This window comes from Plecotus auritus (assembly GCF_963455305.1).
Source record: "Plecotus auritus genome assembly, chromosome: 1".
Lineage (NCBI taxonomy): Eukaryota > Metazoa > Chordata > Mammalia > Chiroptera > Vespertilionidae > Plecotus > Plecotus auritus.
Genome location: NC_137770.1, coordinates 215,878,745 through 215,890,716, shown reverse-complemented (window position 1 = coordinate 215,890,716; position 11,972 = coordinate 215,878,745). Strand labels below are relative to the sequence as shown.

The 11,972-nt window shown below is 50.8% G+C and overlaps 1 protein-coding gene across 1 annotated transcript in view; it reads right to left on the bottom strand.

Annotated features, from left to right (window-relative positions):
- Positions 1–878: 878 nt before the first annotated feature.
- SCFD2 (sec1 family domain containing 2) overlaps positions 879–11,972 on the bottom strand; it is a 338,453-nt gene continuing 327,359 nt past the window's right edge. The window contains exon 9 of the mRNA XM_080662736.1: positions 879–3,475. Coding sequence (XP_080518862.1) covers positions 3,383–3,475 — 93 coding nt within the window. The 3' untranslated portion in view covers positions 879–3,382. The remainder of the gene's footprint in view (positions 3,476–11,972) is intronic.

Sequence of the window (11,972 nt, the reverse complement as noted above, 5' to 3'; positions counted from 1 at the left end):
GTTAGGGATGGCTCCCCTCTACAACAGCCTTCTCATGAGGTAGGTACCCTTCATCATCACCTGGATTTTACAGGAGACACTGAGGCCTGGAGGACCCACAGCATCATGAGTGGCAGAGCTGAGAAGTAAACCCAGAGAAGACTCTGGAGCTCAGTTCTAACCACGCAGGGCCAAGAGCACACCCACTTCTCCCCCACCCGCCTGCCCCCGGGCAGTGAGCGTGAGAAGGCTTAGGAGGCTGGGCCAAGGAGCCAGGTGCTGCTGTCTGGGCCCCTCCTCTCCCTTATCTGGTGAAGGCTCTTTGTGGGATCTATACCAAGTTTCCATTATATTCCTGCTTTTTATTTTACTTTTTTAATCCTCACCCAAGGATATGTTTTTATTGGAGAGAGAGAGAGAGAGAGAGAGAGAGAGAGAGAGAGAGAGAGAGAGAGGGAGAGAGAGAGAAAGAGGAACATTGATGTAAGAGAAAAATATCAGTCGGTACACACCCGGACTGGGGATCAAACCCACAACCTTCTGGTATATAGGACGACACTCCAACTGAGCCAGCCTGCCGGGGCCATTATGTTCCTGCTTTTAATTGAAGAAGCAGTGCTCTGGCCTATGTCTCCTACCTTCTTATTCAAACCACACTCTGGTCACCACAAGCTCCTTCCCTCTCACCTTTTGTCCAAAGCCTTCAACTCACTGCCTGATGGCCCGCCTCGTGCAGTTCCTGCTAAACCAGCGACCACAGAGATGGGAAAACATGATTCTAAACCAAACGTCTGACATCTCCCTCCTCCACTCAGAAACTGCCTTTGGCCACAATTAATATAGTTCTGAGAGTATTATTGGGACATAGTAACTGCTTAATGATAACATTCACAATCAGTAAGTTCCACCTTTTATCTCAGATTAGGAGCTTTTGAATGTTCATTTTTAAAAGAAAAAAAATAAGTTGTAAAAATACATCAAAGGCACAAAAGCAATACACAAATACACGTCTACTGTGAAAAAAATTCAAACAACACAGAAGTATGTCAAGGGCAAGACCCCCAATGTCGACGGCAGTTTGATACATAACAGCTAAAAAGCTGGAAACAACCCAGATGTTCAAGAGGTAAATGGATAAACAAAATGTCCTGTACCCGTACAGTGGAACACCATTAATCAATACAGAGAAAGAAAGGAGAAAATTACTGATATATAACAGCATGGATGAACCTCAAAAACATTTTACTGAGCAAAAAAGGCCAGATACAAGACAATCTGCAGGATTTCATTTTTATGCAATTCTAGAAAGCAAATCAGTGTTTGCCTGGGGCTGGAGGGAGAAGAGGAAAACTGACTGTAAAAGGGAATCTTAGAGATGGTGGAAATGCTTGATTTCTTGATTGTGTTGACAGTTACATGGGATACACATTTATTAAAACTCATTGGCCTGTGCATTTCAAACAAGACCATGTTCATCGTATGCAAATTATACTGGGTAGATTAAAAAATATTTTTTGTCAAAACAAAAACTCAGACAATAGGATTATGCGCTTCAGAGTACACTGGAATTAAATAAATAGCTATTAAATAGGAATAAATATTTGAATGTATGAACAACAACAGAAAAAACAAGACTCTCCCTTCTCTTAGCTCTCTCATTCTATACTCCTTCCCAGAGGGAGCCACTGTTAGCAGTTTGTTGTTGTTGTTTTTATATTTTTATTTATTTCAGAGAGGGAGAGATAGAAACATCAATGATGAGAGGGAATCATTGATTGGCTGCCTCCTGCATGTTGGACCAAGCCCGCAACCCAGGCATGTGCCCTTGACTGGAATCAAACCTGGGACCCTTTGGTCCACAGGCCGATGCTCTATCCACTGAGCCAAACCAGCTAGGGCAGCAGTTTGGTTTTATATTCTCGGAGTTTCCTTTGCAGACAGACGTATGGTTTAAAAGCTAACCTTGATCAGACACTCACACAGGGCCCGACCATCAGGAGAAGCACCAGCAGCTCATTCGTGAGAGCCGCTGGGTCAGGACGCCTCGGGCTCATTCATCGCCAGTATCACGCGATATCTGGGAATGAATGGAATGACTGGTGAATGAAGGATTTGAGACACACTGCAGGCTCCTTCTTAATTTTTTAAATTTTATTTTAGAAAATAGTGACTTCTGCCATTTTCTTATTCAGATTCAAACACCTAGAAGCATCTGAGGTCTCCAATATTGAGCATCATTAAAGAACTGGTATGAGGTGGACAACATACTTGGACAGAAAAAAACCCCACAAAAAAGAATGTCTAGTGCCTATAAAACCTGGTTTGATTTCGTCTCAGAAGGATTTCCCACTTCACAGATTTTCATAAAATGACAGCGTTTTGTCAAGAACTAAAACTGAGATGTGTTTCGATTTACATTTTATTTCCTCCACACTAGACACCATGTTTCAGCTTCATCTCTGTATTACAAACACCTTTTAGAGATGCTAGAAATATCCACCAACCACATGCCTACAAATGTCTGGGTTAATTTCTGCCAGAATTCTTACACAATTTCACTAGGTGGGTCTAGGGTTTTCTGCTATGGCCAGAAAGAAAATTTAGACATATAGAAAAGACAGCTTTATATTTCAATAGAAACTAAATCACAAAAGTCTCAGGGGTTGGGGCTGCAATGTGCACTCCCTGGGACCAGATGTCTTTATCGGGGAGGGAACCTTTTCCAGGCACAGTCAGCCCTCCAATCAACCTCTCTCCCATAGGTCCCAGGAGGCGGGTGGCCCCACCCGCGAGTGTGCAGGCCTGGACAAGGCAGCCCTTTGTCGTGGCGGCCCATTCACAACCAGAGCAGCCCTGGCCCATCCCCCGCCCTGCCTTCCCTTTGCAAAAATGTCTCAGATCAAAACAGAAACAAAGCTTCACATGCTCTTCTTCGCAATGTTCCCTCCTCAGTAATATAATCTTAAGAGAGAAAAAACACACATACAAACTTTCCTCACATTTATAATTCTAAAGCTTGTCACACTTCTTTCCTAGCGACTGCAGATCAAAGGGCTTGTCTTCCACCTACCAACACTCACAATGGGCACTTATTTAAAGTGATTGAATGTGCAGATGGAATCAGGAAGATCACACGAAGAGGATTAAGAATACATGGGAATTATTATGAATTAGGCCAGCCGAAAAAAAGTTTGACACCTTTAGAAGAATAAAAATAATTAAAGAAAGAATCACAGGAATCCAAGCAAACGACTTCACTGGGTGGTTCTCAAGACCTTTGGACAGAATTCAGTCATACGGACACCTGGGACGAGGGACGCCAGCTTTGGGGGCTTATCTGGAATGGTGGCAGGTGATAGACTAGTATTTCCACCTCAGGAGGTCACATCCTCTCAGGAGATGCTCAGAGGCCAAGGTCTGGGTGCAGCCGGTCAGTGGCAAATAGCAGCTCAGGCACGGTGAGGGGCTTCAGGAGGCGCGTGGACAGCACGATCACCTAACAGGAGGGCAAAAACCACAGGCAGTTAGGGAAGACAATCTCAGGTTATTATGATGAGAAAGAAAATGCAACACGTTTCTTTGCGGGGAGGCAGGGGTGGGTACCGCGGAGAACAGGCAGAAGGGGGCAGCTTGAATGCCTACGAGTGCTGCTGTCCTGGGTGGGAGGATGGCCCGTGGGTCAGCGTGGCTGTGCCTACTGAACCCTTAAGCAGCAGCACTGAGAATGGCTGAGCTCAGCCCCTCCTTGCTGCTGAACTGAATCTGATCATACATCACTTTGCGATCCAGTAATTTGACCTTGATGTAGAGGGTTCTCCTTCCTTCAGGGAGCATGAGAAGGTACACCCCAGAGGTAAATGCTGTTGTGGGTGATGAAGATGATGATTGTATTGACTTCCTAGTACCCCAAACTGGTTGGCTTAACGAACAGAAATTTACTGTCTCATAGTTCAGGAGGCCAGAAGTCCAAGCTCAAGGTGTTGGCATAATTGGTATGAGGTGGCCAACATACTTGGACAGAAAAGAAAAAAAAAAAAACAGAAAGGAATGTCTAGTGCCTATAAAACCTGGTTTGATTACGTCTCAGGATGATTTCCCACTTCACAGATCCTCCCAAGGTTCTGAGGGAGACTGTCCCGTGCTTCCTTCCCGCTTAGCTTCCTCGTGTCTTCACATCGCCTTCCCCTCTGTATGTCTGTCTCCATGTCCAGTTCCCCCTTTCTATTAGGACACAGTCATGGAGTCACCCTAATGACCTCATCTCCATTTAGTAATCTACAAAGACCCATTTCCAAACAAGGTCACCTTCACAGGTAATAGGGATTTGGACTTCAACATCTTTTGGGAAGTGAATACAATTCCACCCGTAATGACGATGGTAATGATGGTAATGATGGTAATGATGGTTAGCTAATAGTTATCAGTTCCCCTGATGTGCCAGCACTAAGGATGATCTCATTTAATGGACACTTAACCTTCATAACAACCCTAGGAGTAGGCACATACATTATACTTATTGTGCAGGAAAGGAAAATAAAGTGCAGAAAGGTTAAGAAACTTGCCTGAAGACACACAGAGAGTAGTGAAGCCAGGGTTCCAGCCCAGGCAGGCTGGCTCCAGCATCCAAGTGTCTGCCTGGTCATTTCTCCAAGGTCAGCACTCTGGGCAAGGCTGCTTCACTCCCCTGGTCCACATGGACCTTTGGCCTCTCTGGCCTGTCACTGTGAAGGGGACCCTCCCTGCCTCCCTCACTGGGGCCTTTCCTCTGGGGCAGGTCTGCCTCTGTAGCATGGGCGAGCTTGGTCCCAGGGCTGGGCTGGGCCGTGATGTGCTTGGAAAGAGCTGGTGAGGTCTTGCACAGGCAGGCAATGAATGCCCACGGGTGAAAAGGTGACCATGGGACATAGGGAAGGAGGTTCTAGAACCAGAATTCCACAGCCCAGCACCTGAGCGAAGACAACTAACTGCAAGGCTGGCAGCAGGACCGAGCTCCGCCTGGCCACACTACCAGGCTGTGCCTCTAGGGAGAGCAGGTGGGCATTGCACACTCACTGTCTCCCCTCCTGCGCCCCAACTGTCCCAGGTGTAACCAAACCTATGAATTAACCAACTCCCACTTCCCAGCTCACTGGTCAATACCAGAGTCCACATAACCCATTGTGGAGGGAAAGCAGATGGGGATGAAGCCAAGGCTGGAAAGGGAGAAAGAAGCACTTCATAATTTCTTGTTGAGTTAAAAAAAAAAGACAACCACGAGGGCTATTAAAAATTGTTCTTTTTAAAATAAAAATTAGAAGCAGCTATTTCACTTTTCCTTGAAAGGGAATAAATTATATATATAGTTAAGGTCAGCTCAGTTATGCTTTTGTCAGAAAAGAATGCACTAGAATCTGTGCTCACTTCTCCTTGAACAGCACAGGATGAGAGCTTGAGGGCAGGAGTGAGTCTGAGCACCGACCACCCACAGGCAGTGTAGACACCACAGGAAAACGTGGCTCTGGGGTCGCTACGCACTCCTCAGGGTCCTCAGGTTAAGAATGGTGGCCCCTCAGCAAACCCCGCGCCCAGCGCGTGCCGACTGGCTGTGCCCTGGGAAAGCCACTTCTCTGGAGCCTGGCCTCTCTGTCCCAAAGGCAAACAACAGCCCCGAGCCGGCAGCGTGTGCAAAGCTCACATAAGGTCAAGTGTGCCTGAGCTGCCACTTCATTGTGTTTTGTGAGCGGGTCATAGGCCTCCTTCTGAATCGCAGGAGCGCTGAGAACTCCAGAAAAATATGCGTGCTCATACACACAAGATCCTGAACACAGTTTCAGGTGAGGTTCGGGGACAACTACGTTTCAAGTTAGAAACACTTCTGCCCTGTGACTTCCAGTCCCCACCTCCCTGCCGGCCTCCCCCGTCCTCAGAGCCAGTGCCCCGATGGCAAGCCCTTCCTGGTGGAGGCGAGGCAGCAAAGGCTGGAGCGCGTCTCTCAGGATGCTTGCTGGAAGGACTGAGGGACTTGAGAGAAGGCTACCGACTCCGTGGACATTGACCCCTCGGAGCAGCAGTGACTGAGCTGAGGGAAGCCACCACCTGGGGCTGTGCGCTGGCTTCCAGCTATGCTGACAGGGACTCGAGGTCTGTCCCCTCCATGGAGCTCAAACAAAGGCCAGGCCCCTCCCACCTAAACAGGCAGGTAGTTACATGGCGTGTGGGCTGGACCAGCCCCATGGGGCTGAGGAAGCACAGGAGGAAAACAGGCAGCATGGGGAGTAAGTTGGGGGTCTTGGAGGAGGGAGAAAGCCGCTGAGACCCAGGGCTCTTGCCGCAGAGCCAGTGGCTAAGAGCTCAGGCTTAGGAGCGTCCGTGCGGAGCGGGGCCCGCTGGGCACTGGCCAGACAGATGACTCTGGAGAAGTCACTGTATGACTCTGAGACTCAGCGTCCTCGTCTGTAAAGTGGGAATAGTGATATATCCACATCACATGATTACATGAGGATGGAATGTGAACATGTATGTAAAGTATTTAGCCCGTTGACCGGCTCTAGAGGGGCTTAAAATGGTAGCTGCTGTCGCTGTCCTCATCCTCACCACCACCTCACTCTCCCATCCTATATTTGGCCCATAGGCGTCACCGGGGCTGAGGTGGGGGGCATAGCCATCCTCCCGAGTGTAAATCTGATCCTGTTACTCAGGGGCTTAAAATCCTTATGCCGCCTCCCTGCCCTTTGATAAGCCCAGTCCTCTCAGAGAGCATTTCAGTGGAGACTCTGACGGCTGCTCAGCACTCCGCGCCCAGCCCCTTCCCACCAGCCCCCTCACCCTCAGCTCTGCATTCTCTGTCCTCAACTATTTCGGCCTCACAGTGGGAACTCTGGAGATGCTTCTCTATCTGCAACGTGAGTTCTCTCATTCTTTGCCTGAAGACTTGCCAGTCTGCTCAGGCATCACCGCCTCCAGGAAGCCTTCCCAGCTTCCCTGTCCCTGAAGACTGACTGTGTTCCACGGCCGGCGGCATGACCCTGCCTTCCCTATTTCCTTAACTGGTTCTTTTCATTGATTCTCAGCACAGGGCTTGATACATATCAGGTCCTTGTAATGACTCGGTGAATGACTGAATGGATGAACAGCTCATAACAACCCTATGACATAGGTACCTATGTTATTCTTACTTTGCAGGCAAGGAGGATAAAGTACAAAAAGGTTCAGACACAATTTCACCAATGAGCCAACGTATTATTATAAACGTTGACCGTGTCCTAATAAAAGACAATGAAGGAGGCAATGCGTTTAGCAACGGTTGGCAGGAAGTTTCTCTAGTAAAAGACAGTTCAGACAGCTCTGGGTAAATTTGTTTCAGATCAATTCAACTAAAAGCCTGTTTGTCTAAAATTCCCATTTTGAAGAACAAGCAGGATTGCACTGCTAACATTTCATTTACAGCAGAACAGCTGATGGGCCTTCAGCATTTTCATATCTTAGGCATCTTTTGGTCTTCAGATTGCTTTTCAGCATTCTCAGAGGTTTTTATTTTTCTTTTAGTCCATTTAACTAATGGCAGTTCTGCATGACTTGGCTAAAATAGCCCTTAAAATTCTAAAAAATAAAGCAAATGGGGAAAAAATAGGCACTCAAAAATGATAAGGAAAAAGCTTGAGTCTGAACCGAGCCTGTGAGGTGTAGGCGTACATTTTATAAACGCAGTAATCAAATGTGCGACACTAGGCAAATTGAATGCTAGAGAATTTCCTTCAGAGAATCGGCTTTTCCCAGGCACCCGAGGGCACTGGTGGAAACTGCCCTCTGTGATGTGGGGGGCACCAGGGTTCCCCGAGAGCCTCAGCCGTGGGCTCCAGAAAGCCAGGCTCCAGTGGGAAGAGGGACACTTCCGCTTTGGTTCTCAGCCTGCCCTGGGCTCCGGAGGAGCAGGCCAGCGCTGGGAGAGAACCCCTTCTCTCCACGTCCCACTTCTGCGGGCCATCACTATAATTTGCAGGTGCCAGCAGCCTCCAGTTCTATTTCTGCAGAACAGCGGAAGCAGGGCAGTGCAGGACGTAGATCCCACATCCCTCTCATTTCTCACGTTGTGAGTGGAAAGGAGCAGGGGATACAATTTTTCTCTCCATTTCCTTTTAAAATTGGGAGATTCTTCCCAGGAAAAGTACCCCGAGGAAGCACAGGCGCCGATATTCATTTTTACCCAGGTGATGGGTTGGTTTTGGGCACATCTCATATTCAAGACCCTGCACATATTCACACACTCACATGCCTGCGCTAAACATAAAAGATTTGTTCATTAAAGCAGTGGGACAGTGGATTAATTACATCCCAGAAACTCAGTGTGAACCGTCCGACCGGCTGGCACATCAGAAGCAGTGGGCTGTGCTCACCTCCCAGAGAACGGGAGTGGGAGGTTGCAGACCATCTCCTCACCTTTGTCTCTTCTGATGTTTTGTTTTTTTTTCAGTCATTTGACTCCTCTCCCTGGGCTTCCCATTAACCTTGGAATAGCCAGGAGCCAGGATTTCGAGCCAGGATTTAGGTGTCCTTGAATCCCCGAAGCTGTGCAAAACTGGGTGTGCATGAGAATATGTCCGGGCCCAATTTTTTAAAAATTACACTGTCACCAAATAGTTAGCCCAGGGATGGGGAACCACACGGAAGTGGAGGCGGCTACACACACGTGCCTATGAAAAGCAGTGGGCGGCTGGGTCGAGCTGCCCACATGTCTTTCTACTTCCAGAGCTGGCCTGTCCCTGTATTTCCTGGGAGGGTCCCTCCCTGTTATTTTCCTCCCACAATCCCATGCTTCTGCTGGCTTCAGGCCACCAGCCAGCCACAGAGTTCAGCCTGCAGGGGTGTCTGGGCTTGGAGCACCAACCGGGCGGCGAGTGAGCCAGACAGAGGCTGCAGCAGGCACACGGGCTCCAGCGAGGAAGCCACAGAGCCTGCCTCGGGGCGTGGCTGTGGCTGTGCACTGGGGCGGGGCTGCCTCTTCCCTCCCTTCTTCTTGGTGGTCAGGAAAGCGGGCCTTCTCCAACTGCCCGCTTCCCCTCATCAGCACGTCACCTGCCACCCAGGCGGAGAGGGCGGTCTCAGGCCCATGGGAGTGGCAGGTGCGGGTGTGGTCTCCGGACTCCACTGCTCCCAGCAATCCGCGTCACTTTTGTGAAAGAGAATTCATTTCTGGATGTGCCTCTCCTGGATGCTATCGGTTTCCTTTGGAAAGCTGACCCCTGTGAGCCTTTCTGATTTCAGCTCACGGCCTTCTCTGTGAGGAGCCTGTGCTGTCTGAAGGAACCCCCCTCGGTCATCCCCCCCTCAGCACCTGAGTGTTCTCAGCACATGTATCTGTGGCGGGAGCTTCCGTGTGTAATGCCCGTCACTCGCTATTAGCGGTTGAGTTCCTGGGAAGCAGGAACTCGTCTGGCTTGGTCACCGTTCCACCTTGAGCACAAAGACCGAGGCTGGCACAGAGTATGACTAATAAGCTGGTCCAATGTAACAGATGTGATGGTGCGTCCTGGACTTGGGTCCAGGTGCCCACGGAGACACCCCATAGAGCAGACGTGGGTGAATAGCACCGATACAAAAGACAGGGGTTTTAGCTGTCCAGCTCTGTATGAACACACACGCTGGTGTAGCTCCAGAAAAGTCGCTTTTATCTACGCTGCGGTAATTGCAAAGTGTCTAGTGTTCAACACCCAACATCCAATGAACAATCATGATACTTAGTGCCAGACCCTCTTTGAGGGGCTGGGAATAAAACCGTGAGAAGTGCAGAGTCCTGAGGCTGGAAGGGAGCGTGCGAGAGAAGAGAGGCGGGAAAAGAAGGCCCGAAGCGGGGGCTGGGCACGGTCCTGTGGGGCCTCGCAGGCCATGGAGGGGAGAGAGCAGGGGCCACCTGCCTCTGCACTGATCAGGCCACCCCAGGACAGGGCTCTCAGGTCCGGCTGAGTGTGAGGGAGACCCTGGGGCCAGGAGAGCCACACACAGTAAGGGTACTCTGACCCACACCACGGGCTGGGCAGGGTGGCTGCAGAAACCGAGGATGCTCGGTTTGGACACAAGCAGGCCGGGGGAGGACCTGGAAGAGGGATGCGCCTGACTTGCCTGTGGATTCTGGGTAGCCCGAGAGCTAGACCCTGCACTGGCGAGAGGGAGCTCTGGGGAGGCCGATTCTGATGTGTCTAGAGCAGTGGTCGGCAAACTGCGGCTTGCGAGCCACATGCGGTTTGCCGACCACTGGTCTAGAGGAAGCAGAACAGTCATAACAATGAAGCCCGTGAGATGTAAGGAGGCCGCCTGCCGTGGGAGGGACACATCCTCGTCACTGGGATATTCCTGTGGAATTAGGAGGCCGGATATTAAAGACAGAGGGTATGAGACACGCATATTGTCACTGTACTTCGCTGGCCGAGTCCGAGTCACCCTCTCGGCGGCCAGGCGTGTCTTTGAGAGCCTGCGGGTGCACAGACTCGGTGTGGCTCACATGCACTCCCAGGCAGTGAGTCCAGGCAGAGGCCGGCTCCCGTGTGTGCGTGCCTGTGTGCAGCTGGGCAGCAAGGCCTGGCTCTGCCCTCCCAGCAGCAGGGAGCGGCTCACGCCCAGGTCGGGCAGAGTCAGCGGCAGCGGGGCCAGCGCAGCTGTGAGTGAGTCCATCCAGCGCTGAGAAAGGGAGCGCTGCCTCCACAGGTGTCACCCAGCAAACATCCAGGGACCTGCCTCCTTTCAACCACCTGGAGAGGAGGCGGGTGATAAAGAACTCCTTGTGGGAGTCTTCCGTCGCCTGTTAACTCTTCGGGGAGCTTCGCACACAGGACAAGTGGCAGGGAGGCCGCTCCCGAGGCCCAACGTTCTTTGAGAGCTCGCTTTGCAGATGACTGGGTCCAGGGTCAGAGGCAGCAAAGCCACTGCAGACCCCGGTCACCGCTGTCAACCTCAGGCCACTCGGCTTTGACACGCCTGCATTTGATCCCTTTGGAGAGGGATTAGCATGCCTGTCAGGCTGCCACAATGCGTGGCCGCTCTGAAGAGCTAGGAATTTGGTTCACCATGTTAGGGGCAGCGAGAAGTGTGCTTTCTGATGAAAATAAAAGCCGTGCTGAAAAGGCAATTGCTCACTAAGCAGATCCTCACCCCTGCTGCTGACAGAGAGGGTATTAAACGAGGCAGAACCTACCACATTATCAGAAGCTTCACCAGCTATGACCATGACAGTGATAGTAACAGCAGAAATGGTCACAGCCGATGACTGGTCACTCCTCTGCTCAAGAACCTGCTGTGGCTCCCTAGATACCAGGTCCCCTTTCTCAGCTGGGTGTCTGGAGGCCAAGAGGAACCAGGTCTTCTCTGCCTCACCAGGTGGCCCATGCCAACACCACCGATCCGGTCCTCCTGCAGCCAATCGTGTCATCAGACCACAGGGCCTATGGGGCTCCTGCCACCTGCTCAGGCCTGGGAGGCCACAGCCTATGTCCTCAGCCTAGTGGTTGATAATAACTGCAGCCACCATTCATTGGGGGTGATGTTCCAGGCACTCCCCACTTATCTGATTCACAGCCACCGCATTTTCCTAAAGGAGAAAACTGAGGGCCCCTCTCTCCTGGATCACCTGGCTAGTGAAAGGCAGAGGTTAGATCCAAACTCAGGCCTGTAAAACCAAGAGGTCTGTGTTCTTAACCACCCACCCCTTACTTGGAGAGTAGGATGGGACCCAACAGGAGGCTACACTCATTGTTGTCCTGACAATGCACCTTCCCCAACTCCTCCAGCCGGGTCCTCAGACTGCCACAGAGGCAGGCAGTCCTGGGAGTTACCCTCACTTCTCTGGGGCCCGGAAAGCAGTGAAAGCTCTGGAGGAATTCAGCGCTGACGGACACTGGAGAACACGTGCAGGAATTGGGGATAGGGACAACAGCGTGTCGGCCCTTGGAGCCCAGAGGCAGGAGACCCCCCATAAGGAGGCTGGCTGGCCTGGCGCAGGCAGAGGAGGAGGACATGGGAAGGAG